The 22851-nt window shown below is 41.1% G+C and overlaps 1 protein-coding gene across 1 annotated transcript in view; it reads left to right on the forward strand.

Moving 5' to 3' along the window:
- Positions 1–22851, forward strand: part of RND3 (Rho family GTPase 3) — a 32017-nt gene that overhangs the window by 4584 nt on the left and 4582 nt on the right. Inside the window, exons 3-4 of the mRNA XM_060776589.2 lie at positions 15999–16108; positions 20152–20286. Of these exons, the coding sequence (XP_060632572.1) occupies positions 15999–16108; positions 20152–20286 (245 nt within the window). The remainder of the gene's footprint in view (positions 1–15998; positions 16109–20151; positions 20287–22851) is intronic.

Genomic DNA, 22851 nt, shown 5'->3' on the forward strand with positions numbered 1-22851 from the left:
TACCAGCTGTTAGGATTTCTGGGAATTGAAAGCCAAAAACATCTGGGGACCCACAGCTTGGGAACCACTGCAATAAACAAAGACAGAACTCCAAAAGGTTTCATGGATGTGGCTGGGCAATTTTGGGATCTGTAATCACAAAAAAATAAATTTCCCAAGATGTGCATTGAATTTATGGTCTGCTTTAACTTGGATTTGAAGTTCTCCTAATCAGGAGAGGGTTTTTGAGGTGCATCAGCAGACTTGCTATACCACCTTTCTAAGCCACTGTTTTGAAACCAGTGCTGATTGGCAGGCCTTGGGGTGCTAGTGACACCCCATATCGGAATAAAGATAAGGTTTATAAGCAAGTAAACACCTCATGAATTTGAGGAGCACCTGTATTGTGTAGAGTACTATGAATATATGGACCTGTTGTATGCTATTGGACTGCAGTGCCCATCTACTTTAGGCATAGGCAAGGATAATGGGAACATCAGCCCTTCAACATCTGGTACACTACAAATTGCATGCCCCTCTTTGAGAATTAATTGGTCAGCTTTCAAATAGTCACAGAACGTGTAAATGTGGACTGAAGATTGGATCTAGGGTAGTGGTTCTCAACCTGTGGTTCCCCAGATGTTTTGGCCTTCAACTCCCAGAAAGCTCAAGAGTTGGTAAACTGGCTGGGATTTCTGGGAGCTATAGACCAAAACTCCCACAGGTTGAGATCCACTGCTCTGGGGGTTTATGTGTACAAAACATAGATTGGTGGTAGTGATATATATACACCTTGTCTTATTAAATTATGGCACAGGAAATTACTGCTGTTCTGCTGTCCTCCCGTAACTTGTTGAGTAACCTTTCCAGAATGACTGCCTGTCCCATATATCACTTGCTTTTTTTTGCCTTTGCTGTAGGAGGTGCTGTGGTGTAATGTTAAACTCCTAACTGCCACTGCCTTGTGATCTGTTCTAAGGCAAGGGCAGTAGGATGGTGATGAAAACCAAAATAGAAGTACAGTTGGGATCAGTGAAAAAGACAGTTTTATAAGTGTGTGTGAGGGATAGACATTCTAATGTAGAGTTAGCTACATGTTGTATTCTCTGGAGCCACTGCAGTGAGTCATAGCACAACTATGTAATACAAGTGTCTCAATTTTCATAGTATGGGCTTCACAGTTTATGTAGTGGAAGTAGTTAATTACAATGTTAGATGGACTGTCGTATATATCATAATAATAAAGGCGGTCCCAGTGGTGATCAGCACACTGGGTACAGTGCCTAAAGACCTTGGCCTGCACTTAAAAACAATTGGCACTGACAAAATTACCATCTGTCAGCTGCAAAAGGCCACCCTGCTTGGATCTGCAGGCATTATTCACCAATACATCACACAGTCCTAGACACTTGGGAAATGTCTGACTTGTGATCAAATACAAAAGCCAGAATAGCGATCTTGTGTGCTGTGTACTAAACTTGTTGTGGTGGTGGTGGTGGTGGTGGTGGTGGTGGTGATGATGATGATGATGATGATGATGATAATAATAATAATAATAGATGGATTGCCTTGGTGGTTCCCAAACATGGGTTTTCCAGGGATATGGGACTTCAGTTCCCTGAAGCCTCAGTCAGCATTGCCAAGAGTCAAGAATTCTGGAAGACAAAGTCCAAAACATCTGAAGGAGCAAAATTTGGGAATGAAAAGGAACTATGGCATTAAATGGTGGAATTTAGTACATATAACATGAACATCTTTTTAAGTAAGGCCATTAAAACTCTAGTTCAACCTGGACTTTGGAAACTGCATCCCACACACTGGTTCTGGTTTGAACTGGGCTTTTCATATAAATGTGGTCACTTGAAATGGTGACCATGAGGAGTGAGCAGAGAAAGTGAAATATTATGTGAAACAGGATTAGGCACCAGCTTTGACATCTCCATAGCTATAACTCATCCTGACTGGTAGTTGTGGTCGAATACATCTAGATGGGACCATATGGCTTCAGTTGTCTCATAACAACTAAATCAGGGGAGGGATACTTGAGAGTCTATTACAGGGATGGAAAACATGTGGCCCTCCAGATATTGTTGGACTCCAACTTCCATCAATTCTAGCCAAGACAGTCAATGCTAAGGAGTTCATAGATGTGGGTGAAACGTCAGGACAGAATGCTTCTGGAGCATGATCATACAATGCGGAGAACTCACAGCAACCCAATCCTAAGGAGTGCTGAAATTCAACATCTGGAGGACCACACAATTTCTGTCCCTTGTTCAACCTAAGAAACCCCTCCTAAGATGTCCAAGACTAACTCTGTTGGCTGTGGGAGATCTACCATATATCTGAGAAAGAGATTTACAAAGAAAATCCATTGACTGATGAAAGGACTATACTATTCTGTGCTCAAGCAGAGGAGTTTTTAAAAACTCTTCCCCATCTGGTGGCATTTTATGGCAGATTAAAGGATCCTGGAGGAGTTCGAGGGGCTCCCAAGGAGATGGAGACAAAGGAATGTCCGGGGTGGTGAGCGCAAGCAGCAAGGGAATGCACTGGCTCTCATTACTTGCAGCCTGCAAAAATGCCATAATGGGGGTGGGGAGACCACCCAGTGCGGTAGGCATGCACCTAAGGGCAGAGAAACAGAAGCTAGCAGAAGGAACAATCTTTACGATAGAAACAAAAAGTCCAGTTGAATCACTCTGGGGCGTTGCAGAAACTTCAGGAAGGACTGCACCGACAGGATTTATACTTATTTATTGTTCTGGCAGTCACCAAGCACGAAATCTGTTGGTATCACCTGAGGCTGCCCTACAGGAAAGGGAAGTTCAAGGCAGCAGAAAAGGATGAGAGTGGCAAGTCTGGGCTTGCCTTGTAAATCTGGCAGCCCTTGTATAGCTCTTTTGAAGAAACCACAATTAAGTGCTTTCTGCCTTGGCGGTCTTAACAGCACATTACTGCTGTTGGCATCCTTGGAATGTGTGCACTTCCAGATGTGGATGACAGCTGGGAGGATGGCTTTTCTGGTGCTCTTTCTTTTCATCCAACCTCCTGCCAGAGAAGAGTGTTTGCTGCCTTTGTTGCTCCATTTCACTTAAAACCTAATCCTCCATTCCTGCCCCATTGCCATAGCAGGAGCATTGACATGAAGCGGAGAGGTGCAAGAATTACATTAATGGGGTGAGGGATCCAGAGTTAATGCAAGGCTTGCTTTCTAAAAAAAATTCCAAGAAGTAACAGCTTACATAGCGTACAGCCCATTATCAGGGAAGGATATAAAATCTTTATGTCTTTTGCATTTTGTTTATGTCCAGAATTCAGTGGGAGTTACTCTGAATAAACATAAGCTTCGACTGACACATAATACTCACTAGACTGTTGCAGAAATTGGTTTCTGGGAGTTAATGGTGGATTCTCTTATATATCCTAAGCATATAGATAGACCCCTTAGTGGTGCAATGGGTTAAACCCTTGTACCGACAGGACTGATGACCAAAAGGTCAACGGTTCGAATCCAGGGAGCAGGGTGAGCTCCCGTCTGTCAACTCCAGCTTCCCATGCGGAGACATGAGAGAAGCCTCCCACAGGATAGTAAAACATCAAGGCATGCCCTGGGCAACATCCTTGCAGACGACCTGTTCTCTCACACTAGAAGCAACCTGCAGCTTCTCAAATTGCTCCTGAAACACACTAAAAATGGTTATAGGTACTGTTCCTTACTGTTCTTGTTCTCAACATGAAACAGTGTATGCTGTACTTGCTGACCAAAAGGTTGGCAGTTTGAACCTGGGGAGCAGGGTGAGCTCCCGCTGTTAGCCCCAGTTTGTGTCAACCTAACAGTTCGAAAACATGCCAAATGTAAGTAGATCGATAGGTACCGCCCTGGCATGAAGGTAACGGTGCTCCATGCAGTCATGCAAACTCATAACCTAGGAGGTGTCTACAAACAACACCAGCTCTTTGGCCTAGAAATGGGGTTGAGCACCACCCCCCAGAGTCAGACACTACTAGACTTGATGTCAAGGGGAAACCTTTACCTTAACCAACAGGTGTCAAATCCATATACTTTTGAGGCATACTGCATAATTTCACTGCATAATTTTTGAGGCATACTGCATAATATCTGTTCAGGTATAAAATCCATTAACAAACGGAGCTGCTTCCAAGTGTGTATGCGTGTATAGATTTGCAACTTGACTCTGTTAGTCTGTATCTGGGCTGACAACACATTTTGTAGTGAGGTGTCAGTAGTTAACTACATCACAACTATAACAGCTAGTAGGATATTAGCCGAATTGCAATGAATATTAAGGACAGCCCTAAGCAGTTTCAGTATTTTGCTGTTATTTGGGACCAGCCATATTGGAACAGCAAATTGTAGTAAAGTCAAAACCTCTTCTTCTTTTTTGCCAACTAGAAATTCCTGAATTCAGCAAAAGTGTCTTCATTTTGACTAGGAGGATGATAACTTGTAATTTAATTTGTTTTGTCAGCAGCACTGCACTGTTTAGATTCTCAACCTGAGGGCCCCCAGATGTTTTGGCCTTCAACTCCCAGAAATGCTAACAGCTGGTAAACTGTCTGGGATTTCTGGGAGTTGTAGGCCAAAACACCTGGAGATCCACAGGTTGAGAACCACTGGTAGAATATGCAGCTGCAATGATGGGAACACATACAATATTATATTATTGGAGCACATTTTCTCTGCTCTATATTGGAAAGGCACACAAGGAAATAATGGCCTACATTTAATGATACCACTTGGGAGATAACTTTTCCTTTTCTAACATTCTGGCTGAATTTGATAGTGGAACTCCCAAGACATTATGGTATGACTTTGTTAATCTCCAATGTTCCCATTAAATGACTGTGTCTCCTTTAAATTATCACTTGTTTTCAATGAAAATTTCCAAATGAGCCATGTTCTCAATTAAATGAAGTCAATGGCAGTTTGATTCTGCTCCTGTTGTAAGTGAGGGTCCAGAAAAGAAAAAGCACAGGTTGACATTTTTGCATCTCTGTCCAGACATGATTTCACTGAAAATTGTTAAAGGTTCATTCCTAGACTTTGAGATTTGAAGTTTTTCCAGTGGAAGATCGCATATCATTCTGTGACTGGTCTTGTAAAATACATTGACCCATTCCCTGAAACACTATTAAATGATACAACATGGAGAACTCTTGTTTCTCCAGCTCCAATCAGGCCCATCCACTATAGACGGTGACTCTTGGTTTATTGATTTGATTTGCATCCCAGCTTCCTCCCTAATGGGTCTCAGCGGGATTGTGGAAGTTAGTTCAACATCTATGGAAAGCTAATGGTTTCCTCCTCCTGTTTTACAGTAATGGTGGCCAGACATGTTAATAGATGTGCCATAGGACCTATAGTGCATCCTAGATACATATGTGATTTTGTATAATGTAACTTCTTTCAAATACATTCAGGGGAGGAGGATATTGTTTCAGATAAGGAAATCTAAGCTTGTGTGTGGTCCTGTTACAATGCTATAGATCAGTAGTTCTCAACCTTCCTAATGCTGTGACCTCTTAATACAATTCCTCATGTTGTTGTGACCCTCAACCATAACATTATTTCCATAATGTAAATATCTATGATGCAGGATGTATTTTCATTCACTGGACCAAATTTGGCACAAATATCTGATATGCCCACATTTGAATACTGGTGGGGTTGGGGGGGGGGATTGATTTTGTCATTTGAGAGTTGTAGTTGCTGGGATTTATAGTTCACCTACAATCAAAGAGCATTCTGAACTCCACCAACGATGGAATTGAATCAGATCTGGCACACAGAACTTCCATGGACAACAGAAAATGACCTTGAGTTTTGGAGTTGTAGTTCACCTACATCCAGAGAGCACTGTGGACTGAAGCAAAGATAGATCTGGGCCAGACTTGGCACGAATAATAAATATGCCCAAATGTGAATACTGGGGGAGTTTGGGGAAAATAGGCTTGACATTTGGGAGTTGTAGTTCCTGGGATTTATAGTTCACCTACAATCAAAGAGCATTCTGAATCCCATCAACGATAGAATTGGGCCAAACCTCCCACACAGAACCCCCATGACCAACAGAAAATACTGTGTTTTGATAGTCTTTGGTGACCCCTCTGATACCCCCCTTGCAACTCCCCCCCCCCTGAAGTCCCGACCCCCAGGTTGAGAAACTCTGCTATAGATAATCATAGATCAGATGTCTCCTGCTCAGATATGCCCCAAATACGTGATATCTATGCTTTTGTGAAAACTGTGTCATGGATTGATTATTTACAATGTAGAGCAACATAATGTTGCCTGAGTATACAGAATGTTTTCATCCTGTACCATATGGTAAGATACATCTGTACTTAAAAGGGCAGTTTGGTGGTATTACTATAATTTTAGTCACTGAGTTTTAGTACATTTGGGGAAATCATGTATCTCATTCCCCCTTTCCCCCCATCATAGTAGTTGAAGAATAATTTTCAGTAAATGATACATAATTCCATGGACCTATTTATGTGCTGTGGCAGTAAACGAGCTCATTTTTAGCAAGATCATTTCAGAGTAATATATCATTTGGAACTCAAAGCACCTTGAAGTTTTATCTAATGGAATCCATAAAGACCATTGACCTGTTTCCAGCTTCTGCTGAATATCCTATCAGAGCTGAAGCACATGTTTTATATTCTCTCATTAAAATGGACTTTTTAAAATAAAAAGCATTCCAATTTCACAGTTACCCAGTAAACCTGTGTAGCCAAAGACACCATCTGTGAGCTTAATGATATTCTTTATGCTTTGTAAACAGTAGAAAATTGAGGAAGGCTAAAATGAAGACTTGGGTGGAATATTCTCACCAAGGATACTCATGGTGGCATGGCTTGGAGACGGCATGTAATTAAAACCTGAAGGATTTCATAACTTCCAAGCAAATTGATTTGGCTATGATAGTCCTGCTCACTCTGGCTTTCATTCTGTGCAGAATGGATTATAGATCAGAGAAGCTGTGTTACTCCCTGAAGCATTTTTCAGAAATCCCAAAATTTTGGCATGATATTAAATGGATGCTAATTATTGAATGAAGTTAGATTTTATAGCTGTACCTTACATCCATCCTCTTTTTTCCCCTGGCAATTGATCACTGAACTCTTCAACTGAAAAATATCAGGACGAGCAATCATTTTAAAAGTTATGAATCAGGTACTAGGGGCCTCCTGGTGGTGCAGCTGGTTAAACTGCTGAGCTGCTAAACTTGCTGACTGAAAGGTTGGTGGTTCAAATCTGGGGAGTGGGATGAGCTCCCCCTGTTAGCCCCAGCTTCTGCCAACCTGGCAATTAGAAAACATGCAAATGTGAGTAGATCAATAGGTACTGCTTCAGCTGGAAGGTAATGGCTCTCCATGCAGTCATGCTGGCCACATGACCTAGGAGGCATCTATGGACAACGCTGGCTCTTCAACTTAGAAATTGACACCACCCCCCAGAATCAGACTCAACTAGACTTAATGTCAAGGGAAAAACCTTTACTTTTACTTCTCAGGTACTAGATGTGAGCAGCTTCACTTCCTCCACAGGCACCCTGTTTATTTATTTTCAGTTCTTGCTTACCGATTTGGAAAGCAGTCTATCATCCTGAATGAAATGAAACCTTGTAACTCTTCTTATATCCTGAAAATAGAAAAGTTGCCTGCTTCCTTTACAGTGATCAATGTAATTGACTTTATGTCTGCCTAGATCACTGATTTAAAAGCTGGCCACCAAAGCTTAATTGGATTTTGAGGGGCACTTTGCCCAGCAGAGCCTTGGAGATGAACATGTAAACTGATAACTGGCCAGCTTAGGGAATTGGTAATGGGAATGAAGGAGGCAGCCTTTAGCCCTGAGGTCACAGCTAGATATCTGAACCAAGGAGTGGATACTGGTTATTACTCTGTCATTGCAGTACTTTTTGACACTGCTCTGTAAGGAGTAGAAACTATAATGTTTTCTGTGGCACTGATTTGTAATATGCACTGCTATTGCCTCTCAGGGGAGAAGCCAAAACTGGTGTGTATCAGGATATGGAAGGAGGAATTGGCCTCCTGGATTGTTGTAGAAAAGTATGGAAGGAAAGTGGCCTTCCCAGTGATGTTAGCCTGCAAATCCCATCAGCCCTAGTCTACATAATGGGTGGTGGTGGTTTGAGTCCAACAACATTGGGGGAACCACGTGTTCCTCATTCTCTGGGTTTTTTTACTCTCCGCATAGCTGTTTAAGGCCCATTGTTTCTCTCATATTTGCAACAATCCTGAGAATTGTAGTCTGCAAATGCTGAGAAGATTCTTAGGGCTTCTCATATTATGAGGTTCACACGTTTCCTTGGGCTAGCAAGTCTCTTTTTCAACAGAAAATGCATGAGTCTGTTAGTAGTCAAACCACTTGGCGCATGTTCCTGAATAGGAGACGTTGCTGAGTCACCACCCAAGATTGGCTCCAGATCTGTAAGCAGAGTGGATCAGAAGTTCCAGCTGGACAAAAGACTCTGTAGTCCCTTTAGAGACCTTGGGTTTGTTTTGGCAGTTCCAGTGAGGAGCATCTATTGTTCACTTCGAACATTGGACAAGCCCATGGGGGCATTTTGTTGATACACTGTGTTTCTTGTTACTTTATATATGATTATTGTTTCTGAGGTCTAACATTTCCCTTAACCTGGTGTGTTTCTTGGTAGTAACTCCACCCTTTTTATTGCCATCCATTTTGAGATCAGGAAAAGATTGCCATGTATTGACTCAGCACATTCTGTAAAGTTTATGGACAGCTTCACCAATGACGTTACTGGTGACATGACTACCATGGGTGTTCACTACCTTCCATCACAGTCCTGCCCTTTCCCCATTTGGACTTTTGTTACAAAACTGCAGATATACCTTTACTTTGAATAGAAGCTGAGAAAGTGGCTTTCTTACTTACCTTTTCCTGTTGCCTTTGCCCAGTTATTCCCTTTTTGGCAATACTTCCTTTTGCCTCTTCTGTAATTTGATTCCTTAATTACAGGGTTTTCTAAAACATGTTCAGTTGTCTACTGCTGTATGGTAAAAGTGCCTTGACTCTGGCATAGGAAACAGGGAGGGTTACAGTCAGGGGAAAGAGGGAGAGGTGGAGAAAGATAGCCAAAGGTGATAGTCTGAACAGATAGTCTCATTGCTGCTGAGAAAAATCTATTCTGAAAGGTTGAGGAAGGAGGAAAAAACATCTTCTATTGATTGCAAGCAGTGGAAAATCCCGCTAGAACCAATGACTAAAGGAAGCAGAAGAAACTGATCTGGCTGTACATGGAGGCAACATAATAAGTGACTTCCATGAAAAATCCAGCGATATATGCCCCCAGCACTTTCCATAGCCGTTCATGAACATCTAGGAGGCCACATGTCTTTTGTGTCCCATGAAAATTTAGTTGGTTTAAATGGCTATATTGAATAAGACTGATATTGTTGCCATACAATAAGAATTAAAGATTCACCTGTGTTCTCAAAGGCTTTTGAGGCTGGGATTTTCCACTGTGAGTATTTCAGGCTGTATGGCCATGTTCCAGTAGCATTCTCTTCTGATGTTTTGCCTGTATCTATGACAGGCATCTTCAGAGGTTGTGAGATCTGTTAGAAATGAGGCAGTGGGGATTATATATCTGTGGAATGATGTCACAACCTCTGAGGATGCCTGCCGTAGATGCAGGCAAAACATCAGGAGAGAATGCTACTGGGGCATGGCCATACAGCCCAAAAACCTCATAGCAACCCAAAGATTCAACTGTTTTCTGATCTGTTTTAGTGAGTCTGATCAACTCCATGTTGACAATAGCTGACATCTCACAATGACCTGTATTTTTTTGCTGAGCTCTCTTATTTGTGCTGTGCTAGAAATGCTATAATTGCAGTATTATGTGTCTAGACCAGGCATGGGTAAACTTTGGCCCTCCAGGTGTTTTGGATTTCCAGAATTCCTAACAGCTGGTAGGCTGTTAGAAATTGTTAGAGTTGAAGTCCAAAACACATGGAGGGCCAAAGTTTGCCCATGCCTGGTCTAGGGCCAATAACTAGAAGTTACAGTTATGTCCAGTGCAAGATCTAGACCAGGCATGGGTAAACTTTGGCCCTCCAGGTGTTAAGAGAACATCCTCTTAAACAGCAAAGAAGTTCTGGCTACATGGTGTGCCACTCACATGGACTGCAGATAAGGGTTATCATGTATGCATTAGATATTTCTTGTGGGCACTTTGTCATTGTCTGCATAACTTTGAAGTTCTATAAAATACTGATGTTTGAAATAAACATTATCTTGACCAGTTCTGTGAATATGTTGGACTGAAACCAGTGCTTGTTGATTCTTTGCCCAAAGTTAATGGTTGTTGTCTGTTTTCCTTCCTGCTCAGTTGCAGGGCTCACCCCCGCTCCATGTCTCATCTCGGGGATACAGAAGGGTTGATTTTAAGTCCTGTTAACAGTATAAATGTAGAAATGGAACAGGCATACCATACAATGAAACTCCCTAACATACTTACTGGAGTCAAAACTGTATCACTGCTGAATATGCATTCATAGTTTCTTTGAAGTTTATATGTGTGTGAGAGAGATAAAAACAGACAAAATCTGGATCTGAAGCTTTGTTGGCGTAACAGTGATTGTATCAATCTGTGCATTCAGTCTGTGCATTCTCTCTCCTTTGGGCCTGGTTTCAAATTTGCTTAAACCATCTTGTGGAAAAAGCTGGAACAGAGTGCTATTGAGCTGCGTTGAAAAGGATCTGTTTAGACTTGATGCGCATTCCCAAGATTCCTCAGGCTCTGAGGATTTTCATCTGGTAAGGAGATTGGAATGATGAAATGCCCTATTGAATTCCATCCCAGCAGCTTTTTGTTCCTAGCCCCTCTTTCTTTGGGGAGCAATAAAGGATGCCAGTATGGCTGCCTGAAAGAAACCAGAAAACGTATTGCGGGGAAAGCATGCAATTTCAGTGTCTTCTTAAAGGATGCACTTAAAGCTGCTCATTCATGGCCTCACATTCTTTCCCAGAGAAGAATGCCAGCTTGTCTTATTTATGTGAAAACTGCATCTGCTTGTCTCAGCATGCAGCATTGTTAATAGCCTGAAATTTTCCCCTTCAAATCTTTGGCTCGGCAAATGTAATCACAGACCTGACTTGGAAATATGTGCACACCATACGTATAGGCATGTACATATATGGTGAGCTGGAGCTCCTGTGAAGTGGTGACTAAGTTCTTTGGTATGTGTTGAAGGAATTATTTTTTTAATTCTCTTCTCTTGAGCAAGCAATGTCTCTGTCCAAATGTTAATGATCCTTCAAAACAAAGATCTTATCCTGCCTATACCTGTCCTGAAGAATCTCCTGATGAGAAAGGAGAGTGGCACCCACGCCTAAAGCTGCATGATAGCTGCAGGTGGAAACTGCAAGTGGAGAGACACCTGCCGTGCTCTGGAATTTAGTACATGTCCATCTGTAGGGAACTGCATTGTCCCTAAAAGACCACTGCAGATTTGGGGAACCTATAGCCCTCCTGTTGCGAGAGTCTACTTTTCATTGGCTGTAGACCACGCATGGGCAAACTTCAGCCCTCCAGATGCTTTGGACGTCAACTCCCAAAATTCCTAATAGCCACTTAAAAGGAAAGGGCCTGAGGCTGTTAGGAATTGTACCTCTTATCTTTCATCACCACACTATCTACAGCAGGCAGGGGCAAACTTTGGCCCTCCAGGTGTTTTGGACTTCAACTCCTACAATTCCCCCTCAGACGCTTAAAAAGAAACGGCCTGAAACTGTTAGGAATTGTGGGAGTTGAAGTCCAAAACACCTGGAGGACCGAAGTTTGCCCATGCCTGCTGTAGGCAGTGTGGTGATGAAAGCTAAGAGGTACAGTCCAACAACATCTGGAATACTGAATACTGCAACAGTATGGGGCAAACAAATAACATGTTCTCCATTTAGATCTGTTTGGCTTTAGATCATACCAAGCAGAAGTTGACCATTTTTGGTTGGCTTTTCTGAGTAAGCTCAAAATGGTAATCAGCAGTTCCCTGCACCACCAATCTTCCCTGTGTATTATACTGGTTGGAACAAGATTTTGGAGATCCTAGTTCAAGTTCCCACAGAGCTGTGAAGCTCATTTAGAATGATTATGGGCCATTTGCCTTCTCTATCAGGTTGAGAGAACAGTGGGGTAAAGTTGAGAACTGCACTGTATGAGAGTGTGTGTGCAAAAAAAAGCCCTGAATTGTAGTGAAGTTGCTGATAATGTACCAAGAGATGAAGAGGTGTCTTTTGATCATTTTAGGTCCCAAATAAAAAGTGACCTCCAAATATTTGGGGGGATATGGGGGGGTACATCTATTGGGGGTTCCAGAGAGGTACAGTACAGTCCTTAGCCTCCAGTCCACAGCTGCCCACACTTGGGCTATCTAAACAAATAGTCTTCTGCGTTAAAAGGCAGCGTGATGTCCTTATTGACATTGTCTGCTGAGTTCAACCGTAGCTACTCAACTGACTCTGCAGAATGAGATTCTAACTAGTGTCTAATATAAGAAATATAGGCACAGGGCTTCTGCACCTCTGTTTGCATGATTTCCTGCTTGCCCTGATGTTAGTTCCCACCAAAATCCAATGAAACTGCCTTGACACAAGCCTATTATTTCCAGAAGGGGGTTAGCCTTGATGTTTCAAATGCGTACATACAATATACAAAATATCGTAAGGACATGCTTGTTGTAATAGGGGTTCTCAAAATCCTCCTTCAGAATGCAAATTCCAATCCCAGGCCAGTGATGAGTTTGAGAAGAACAGAGGCTTAGACTGTTTCTTCTTTCTGTGACCCATACCTGTATGGACCAAGACTAATCAATCAGATACTATGCTAGGAAGGATCATCTCCTTCCTGAGGAGATTAAAAATAGCTTGTTGCACATTTTACTCTTTTGCTGAAAGATGAGCAAAATGTTATCTTATGTGCAGAAGCTGCTTTTCTGAAGCAATATGTGAGTGCACAATTGGAGCAGTGGAGAACTTGCAGGAAAATAGCAGTCTCACTTGTCCTAACCAAAGATTCAGTCCATATGTTCCTGTTTTCTTCAAAAGCAACATTCCTCACATTCTTTCCTGGAGATCCTTTGCAGTCCAGCTGGACTGCTTTCAGATGAGTTCCTTTCATTGTTTACCTTACTGCTATCCTGAAGCAGCAGGAGCTATTTGGCAAGACATTGGAGGGGAGGTGTTGTTATGCAAAAAGTGTTTCTAATGCATTTCATTTTTGCACTTTCTGTGAAACACTTAGGAATCCTGTTTTCATTAATTCTTACTCTTTAAAATGGCAACCTATACTAATGAGTGATTAGCTTTTTTTTCTCCGTGTCAGGAGCAACTTGAGAAATTGCAAGTGACTTCTGGTGTGAGGGAATTGGCCATCTGCAAGGACTTGCCCGGGGGACGCCCGGATGGGTTTTTTTTTAATGTTTTACCATCCTTGTGGGAGGCTTCTCTCATGTCCCCGCATGGGGAGCTGGAGCTGATAGAGGGAGCTCATCCACGCTCTCTCCAGATTCGAACCTGCAACCTGTCGGTCTTCAGTCCTGCCGGCACAGGGGTTTAACCCATTGCACCACCAGGGCTCCAAGTGATTAGCTAATGTAATACTTTTTGTTTCTGTATAGTAGGACACGCGTATCTACAGATCCAATATCTATGATTTCACTTATCTGTGCTCCAAAAATACCCCTGTGCTTCTGGGCCTCCCTAGGTCCTCTAAAGCTGTTCTGTGGTATGCTTCTGGTCCAAGTATAGTCAAAATATAGGGTCATTATTGTCCACAGTTTCAGGTATCCACAAGGGAGGTCTTAGAACATGTCCCCCATGGTTATGGGGATTTATAAACACTGTATGTTTTAATGCGGGATGTAGTGATCCTATCATGCCAATGTTGGGCTTATTTTCTAAGGGCAGATCTTGTAAGGAAAACAGCACAATACCACATGCCATGAACAGGTTCAGAGCAGTCTCAAGGTGTGCGAGGTACAGTAATTTTAGGTGGAGGAAAATGTAAGGAAGTCCCATTCTTTATATTGGCTCAGTGAGGACTGATTATACTTAGTGGTCACCAAAGTGTGGCCAAGAATAGAAAACAGAACAGTGAAGAAGGGAATGGAGTAGCTGATGGAGACCCTGAAAATAAGCACTCCATATCTTGTTGAAGATCCCACTTGAGTCCACCCTGAGTCCCTTCGGGGAGATAGAGCAGAATGTAAATAAAGTTTTATTATTTTTATACTTCTCAGTGTAGAGTAGTAATTATGCCTTTAAAGTTCAGATTCTTGGTGGAGGCATTTTAACAATTTCAAAGTGTTTAAGTCATTGAGTTCTATAACACCTGGCCTGTTTCAGCAAGCGTTTTAGTTTCGGTTGAACTAGCCAGAATGGCTAGAGGGAAGATCAAAACTTCAGTGCAAAAGAGAAATTCCTTATAAGGAATTTCCATACCATCTAGTGGTTTATTAAGTTGTGTGTACTTGAAAAGATTTATACAGTTGATATATGATATAAATATGCTACTGATCCTGTACTTTCACAGTTGCATATTAATGTATGCAATCCTTGGAAAAATTGCATTGGAATTTCCCAGGCAGCATGGCTTTTTAGAGGCATCTGGTTGGTTCTGTGGAGACAGGAATGCTGGCCTGGGTGGTCCATTCCACTGATTAAAGAGTCTCTTATTGTGACCTGCCAAGTTTTTCCGGTTCTAGGACACCACCTCCAGAAGGAAGTTTTTGGTGGACCGCTATGCATTGTTGACTCAATTTGGCTTGTTGTGTCACAAGTTATGCAACCTTGCCATGCATTCATGGGATTTAAAAAATATATTCAGAGGAGAGTGAAATAGCTTTTCCCACCAAACTGACCTATCTACAGCCTTCATGGCTTTGCTTATCTTGATAACCTTCAACAGGATTGAACAACCTCTCCAGGGCAGATGAGTTCTATAACAGCCAATTGCCAATGGACAGTACAATTCAGAAGTGATGTGGCATCTCATTGAATTCGGTTTTGGTTGGAAATGGACCAATTCCCACCCAAACACTATAAATCCAGTAGATTTGAGGTCCTCCTAGGGATTGAAGGAAGCAAAGTGGGTTGTGCAGTCCATGGCCTGCACTTTCTCTACCCTGGTTTACAGCTCACAAATAACTGGTACACTTCTGTATTACTGTGCTTGTTAGTACACTTCACAAGTTCAACCGGTTTTATGAACACAGGCATCTAATGTAATGTCATGGTCATTCTAAACAAAGGGGGAAAATTAACACACCAGATTATATTGCACTGCACCTCGCACCATCACCCACCCTTGGCTTTGATAAATAGACCTAATGGGAACCTCTGAAAGCCACAGACTCCCCAAACCCTGTTGGAAATAAAAGCCAAGGTGGCTTTTACAGTTTTTGTTACTGTTGCTGCTGCTTAAACCAAGTTTAATTTCAATGCTTGGAGACTTTAGAAATAGCTTTGATTGTCTGAATTGATTAGAGGCTTTCAAATCCTTTTTTTTTTATTTTTTACTTTGGATGGAAGCTGAAAACTGTGTGCCTGTGAGGCCTGTGTCTCACCATGTGCGTCAGCTATTGGTAATGGTTGCTTACAGGAATGCTTTGCAGCAATGTGGAGATATTCAGCAGGGCTGTGGGTTGACCCATAAGATGACCCCAGCATACCAATCAAAGTAAAATAGTGATAGAGATGTGTCACTGTGATAGAGATGGTGACAGTTCCATTTGAAGGTGATGTATATAAATTTAGATAACAGTAAATAAGGTCCTCTTCTGATTCTGGTTGGAATGGGACCTTGAAGTGGTAGGACCTGAAGACCCAGCACTGATACATATCCTGTAACATAATCTCTTGTGGAATATCTTTTAACAGCATGCACTTAATGTTTCTTTTTCTCTTACACAATTCTAACAGATTTAATTTCATTTAACAGGGTCTCCTTACTACGATAATGTCCGCCCACTTTCCTATCCAGATTCTGATGCCGTCTTAATTTGTTTTGACATTAGCCGTCCAGAAACACTTGACAGTGTATTAAAAAAGGTAAGCATTCAGGAATAACTGTAGATATGTGTGCAAAGTTATAAAATGTCATTGCTTCCAACTGTATATGTCTACAGTTCGGTAAAAATATTTTTAGTAATACTTGTTCAAAGATAAAGTGTATTTCTGTTTATAAATTCAGAGCTTGGCGGCGTTAATGTTTGGACAACAATGCTCCAAAGCCTTTGGACAGGGCTATGTTGGATTGTGGATTCTGGTTATTGTCATTCATAATAACTTTTCTGAGTTCTGGTTTAGGGTGATCTTTTAAAACAACCCAATAGATTACTGTAAAACTAAGATGAGATTAAAGGTTATAATCAAAATGGATACAGGCAGTAAATGGTTAGTCTGCCTCTGATGGGCATACCGTATATGCTTGTGTATAAGTTGGAAAAATTGACAAAAATCAACCTCAAAAACCAGGGTCAATGCTGGAGTTGGAGTAGAGTGGTAATGTCCATTTTTGTAGGGGCTTACTGCAATTCTGGCTACCAGGCACACTATATTATTTGGGTTCCCCACTATGTTGCTGAATGCTGCTCAGACCAAAAAAAAGTGGGGAAAGAGGGAGGGCTGCCTTTATTTTTCACAGGCATTGTTTACCAGAGATGGTAATAGGCACTTAAACAGCAATCTGGGCCAGGTTCACCATATAGACATCTGCACCTTTCACATATGCATTCCTGCTTGTGTGCCTTAAACTTTACCTTCTCTTTCACCTCCAACTTACTCACAAGTCATAGTAATCTGTCCTCAACTTATATATCTGGTAAGTTACAAATAGAGAGCTCCCTGTGGCCTTTTATATGAGAATTGTATGCTCCCCACGGCTTCATGGGGGGAAAGGTAGATATCTGAGAAAAGGAGTTGTATATAAATGAAGCGTTAAATTCAAGATATTTTCAGGGCAATGTTTCTTGGGATTCCTGGCAGCCCCAATGCTGTTGAACACTCACTGTTTCATGTGATTTCTGGAAGCCATAAAAGAGTGGGGAACTTTTGTTCTCAAGATGGTTTGACCTATATTCTGGAGTAAGGAAACTTTAGCCTGAACCAGCATGGCCAGTGGTGAAGAGTTATGGAAATTGCAGCCCAAAAACATTGGGAGGCTGAAGATGCCACAGTCCTGCTGCTGTGTTTATGCGTGGCCAAGCCTATGGGATCACTTACAGCCCTCTCTTTGTCTTGGCAAGTTATGGGGAAGGGTGCAGTATTTCTCCCCTCCAAGAGAAATTACTTAACTGAGCCAACTGCTACTCCCCCTTTCACCTTCATTTCCTGCTACTCAGTTCAGTGATACTAAAACAAACAATACTCGTGCTTTCAAAATTGCTATCGCTGCTAACATCAATACCAATTTGGAATCAAGTTTTTCTGTGTACTGAAAACATAATCTGACGTACAGAGAGTGTCAACACTGAAGAGCAGGGAGAGTTCATCTCAACATTCTGACTTGGGGCACATCTTGTGCCAAATTCCTTCTCTCAGCTTGAATTTCTGCCTACCTCGCCCACCATAGTGTGCATTAGAATACAAAAATAATGGTAATACTGCTCCTTATTTTAAATAGGAGGCATTAATTGCCTTCATCCATGTTCTATATATTTTTCTAATCTCAATGCAGAACCCCTTGCTCCTTACTATTCCCAGTTAAAAGTCATTATGTAATTATTGCATCTTCATTTTTCCCATAATAGATTTTCTGTGTTAGCAAAAGAAGATGAGAGAAACAATGGGAAATGAAGAAGGGCAAATGAAGGATGACCTGAATCCTATGAGTAGCCCTAGTGTTAGGTAGAACCCAATTGATTTACCTGTTTGTTGACTCAACATCAACTAGTTTTTTCAGTGGATATATTTTAGCATGGGCTATTTTAGCATAGGAGCCCCAGCTAAAGGTTAAACCCTTGTGCCGGCAGGACTAAAGACCAACAGGTCAGAGGTTTGAATCCAGGGAGAGTGTGGATGAGCTCCCCCTGCCAGCCCCGGCTCCCCATGCAGGGTCATGAGAGCAACCTCCCACAAGGATGGTAAAACATCAAAACATCTGGGCAATGACTTTGCAGACGGCCAATTCTCTCACAGCAAAAGTGACTTGCAGTTTCTCAAGTTGCTCCTGACACGAAAAAAGCACGGCCTAACCATTTGGACTGCAAAGCAGCATAGTTATCTTGTACTACTGTAAACCCTTGTGAATTAAGCAGTGTAGATGAATAGGAATAACCTAAGTTAGAAGTACATGACCACACACTCACATTTGGGTATTTAGCTATCCTAAAAATGGCTAAACCCTGTCTGATCTTAGCAATGAAGAAGAGTCCGTCCCGATTTGAACTCTGATGGGAGACAACCAGCGCATACCAGGTGATATGAGCAATATTTCAGAGGGAGAAACGGAATATTCATTATTTAAGAAAACCCTATGAAAACCAAGGAATTGCTATAAGTTGACAATCGAAGGTCCATACACACACTCTACCCATCCTTGCACCTTTGTTACAGCTGTCTTTCTCATCATTTCCCCAAAGATGTTCATGGCAGACTTGGCATGTTGTGAGTTACAGCACATCAGCTGAAAACAGTGAAGTATTCAGTGTGTCTAATCAAGCAAAACTGAGTTGTAAATCCAATGGGACTTAAGTGGTCCAGTGGATGTGTTTTTCCCTATACAATCAGGAAGAGTGGAAAGTGATTGATTGCACAAAGTCCCATGTGCATGCAAGTCATATGTGCCTGGGTTTGCTACCAGGGGTGGTGTTCAATACAACTACAGCTCCCATTCTTCCTCACTCTTGACCATGCTGGTTGGGACTCCTGGAAATTGAAAAAGCTACAAGATTTCAACCGTGCTCCATATAAAATTTAAACCTAGAAGATAGGCTTGTATCTCTCTTTGTGATCTCAACCATGCATTGAAATAGTATCTGCGGGGCTTGTGCATCCTTTAATTCCATTGCTTTTAATGGTAGTTAGTATGGGTCAGCATTGATTGTGGTGATATTCATCCATTTCATGCCCTATTTCTATATATTCTGTAACATACCCAAATCTAGAAATGTTGCTGATAGAATACTTTTGTGGATTGGATGTTTTTATGCATGAGTATGCAGATACTTTGTATTCAGGGCTCACGATTTGCCCTACAATGCAAATTAAGTTGTGCATCACACAGACTATGCCACATGTGTGACATAAGTGAAGAACATATTTTATCTAATTATATACTTCAGTTAATAATTTGGGGGATTGTTTAAACTTGCTTTAAGAAACTCCCCTGATTATATATTTTCCATCAGTTGAGTCATAGGGAGGGAGTAACCTATTCCATGGCAGCTGGCCTATCTGTAGGGAATGCCAAGCCTCATATTTCATGTCTGTACTCTTTCTCCCAGCAAAACTCCTGGGGATAGAAAAGTCTTCATGCTTTAGTCAAAGTAGTTACAGTATAGATATGTAAGACATCTTCTGACAAGCAAACAGCTCTCTTTCTAATAAAGATTTTCCTGGTCTATTTCAGGGTATTGCCATATGAAAAGCAAATTGTAGGATATAGATTTTTAAAAAAGTTATAAATTAGGCAAAGCTTCATTTTCTTTCACAGCTGAAAGTTTTCACATGGTGGGATCTTTGTGACATCCACCTTCCTTCATGTTGAAGTTCTTGTGGAAATTGGACTTGCACATCTATATGCTAGAATGTGGATAAAGTTGCTTTTTAAACTGCAGTGCCCAAAATCCCCCAGTAATGATATGAAATTCTGGAAGATGTTAGCCCAAAGATATAACATTTCAGTGCTCTTCTTTGTGCCTAGAAATTGATCACTGTTTCTGCTATCTGTCCAGTGAGTCTTCCACTGGAAGTGTTCAACAGGTTGGAAAATGACAATTGCTTAATTCCACAGTTTCAGTATAATGTATATGTATTCAAATGATGACACAAGAGACTATGAATAACAGCTCTTTAAAAGATTTAAGTGTACAAAGAGATTCATCTCATCACTTTTGTGGCAATGGGAGTCTAACAAAATAATATTTTTGCAGTGGAAAGGTGAAATCCAGGAGTTTTGTCCCAACACCAAAATGCTTCTTGTGGGCTGCAAGTCTGACCTTCGCACAGATGTTAGTACACTAGTAGAGCTGTCCAATCACAGGCAAACGCCAGTATCATATGATCAAGTAAGTGCAATATTACATTTTGATTGCTAATGACTTTATTTTATTCAATTGGTTTTGGGGATACAGTGTTTCAAGAAGTGCTAGGTATATCACACTGATTTTGACCACTTTATCATTGCTATCATTGATTCTAGGCTGTTATGACACATCAAGGCTGCTGACATGTAGTACTTTGAAATGGAAACTTTAAAAAATACTTGTGCTGTCAATGGATTGCCATGGTTTTTGTCTCTAATGTACCCAAGTAGGATTAGGAAAGTCTGCAACCCTGGAGCACTGCCGAAAATCAATTCAAATAAGGCAGATTCCCACATTCAAAGGTTTAATACCACAATTCCCATTTTGGGCCATTAACTATGGCAGAAAGTTTGGATGATGATGCAATGATGTCTTGATATTATGTTAATAATATCATGTTAATAATATTAATGTTAATAATATTATATGAAATGACTTTAAGCTCTGTATGGGGAAAACTCTACATGGTGGTAGGATTCTGCAAATGAAGCATGTGAATGGGCAGAAATAACTCATGCAAATAACACGTGCATGGTGGAAGAAGGTAGCACAAGTGATTATCCATTCTGTGAAATCCCCATTATAAAGTGCTCCTCAGTAGTAATTGAGAGTCTGATGCACAGTACCATAGCATATCATTTAGTTTATGCTCTGTACTGGAGTCCTAGATGATGTTTAACTACACCTCCCATCAGCCTTAACCATCATAGGCAGTAATGAGTGATGGAGAAATTTGCAGTCTTGGAAGGGCACATACTCCCCTCCACTGATTTCTCTAAATCTGCGTCCCCTGAGCAATGTCCTTACAGACAGCCGATTCTCTCACACCAGAAACAACTTGCAGTTTCTCAAGTCGTTCCTGACATGAAAAAAAATCTAAGAAGTGAGGTAGAGATTTACATGAAGCTAACTCTTCTTTCCCCCATGGCATTGTAATGTGGGGACTACATATGAGAGAGAGATATTTACAAACATAAATCCAGTGTAAGTGCAACAGTCAAATTACCCACTACTAAGACACTCACATGTATAGTTAACTGAGAAAAAATCAATTGAAAATTATGAATGTAATTTCAAATACACTTGGCTACTCTCTGTAAGTTTTACAGTTTCTTTTGAGCATTAGGAATCAATGTCCTCATTACACAATCACATTTTAAAAAAATAGAGTTGCTAGTTCTATAGTGCTGGTTTTTCATTTTGGCAGCAGTTCTCAACCTGTGGGTCCCCAGGTGTTTTGGCCTATAACTCCCAGAAATCCCAGCCAGTTTGCCAGCTGTTAGGATTTCTGGGAGTTCAAGGCCAAAACATCCGGAGACCCACAGGTTGAGAACTACTGGACTAGACAATGCCAAGCCCTTTAGTTTTCTGTTTTGTATCTGTTGGAACTTGATAAGCAACTTGATATAAAGACAGGACTGAAGTCAGTTTATGCAAGAAATATTGCTTTTCTTTTTCCAGACAAAGTTTTGTCAGTGGGTTGCTTAATAACTGACTTTCAAGAAACTTGTCCTACTTGAATTGCATATGGGCAAAATATTTTGACATTCATGAAGATTTTGCTGAGTCATTGATGACCTATCATTCTCAAGCAAAAATACAGAATTAACCTTGCTTTTGTTTAGGTCACTTAGATTTAGTAGCGCATCCAGAGTGACTATTCAGCTGTGAGTTCCCTGGGTCTAACTCCAAGATAATAATATAGAGATTTAATGTCAAATATTTTTGGACTACAGCTCCATATATCTATTTTATTAACATTTTTCTGGGCACCTACCCTAATCATTTGTAACTTGTCTTATGGGAATTGCAGTCTAAAACATTTGGAAGTTGCCTGCACTTGGAATATAGAACTAATGAATACAATGTCTGGACACATTTTGCAAAAAAACAACAACTGGGAAATAGAATATGTCAGGAGTTTGGACACATATCCAATAGCCACAAGGCACTGCATCTCCATTATTTCTTTCCTGATGGCAGAAATTCTGGGGTGGGAAGAAAAAATAGAGAAGATGAAATTTCACAGAATTGTCATAGGAACACACATGGAACAGCAGAGAATCTTCTGTTTTCAACTTTACCAACATCATTTTTCCTGGGAGCACTTCAATCTCACATGACCCCCACATTGTTTCCTGTTCAGTTCCAGTTCTTGTGGAAGTGATTCTAATATCCAGAATCAAGACTAAAATGTATTTTTAAAAGCCCTACTAAATTTTAAAACTCATAACAGAACATAGTGTTGAATGAGGTAAACTCTGGAACCAAATCTCAGAGCTGCACATCTTCAAAATAGCACTGTAATAAGAAAGAAAATTCCATTGCTTGTCCTGCCTCTGCCACCCTTCCTTCCCAAAAAGTTCATCTTAGCCATAAACCACTGCATTGTTTCCAAGTTAGCAATGACTGTCTGTGGTCCTGTATAATGGCTACTACCATATAATCTCATTCTCTGCCTGTCCCCTAGTTCACACAGAAACATTGCAGGGGAAGCTATAGGGACTAGAAAACCCCTAGAGCTGTGTTGTTTTTGGTAGGGGCTTC

The sequence above is a fragment of the Anolis sagrei genome, chromosome 1 (genome assembly GCF_037176765.1).
Source record: "Anolis sagrei isolate rAnoSag1 chromosome 1, rAnoSag1.mat, whole genome shotgun sequence".
NCBI lineage: Eukaryota > Metazoa > Chordata > Lepidosauria > Squamata > Dactyloidae > Anolis > Anolis sagrei.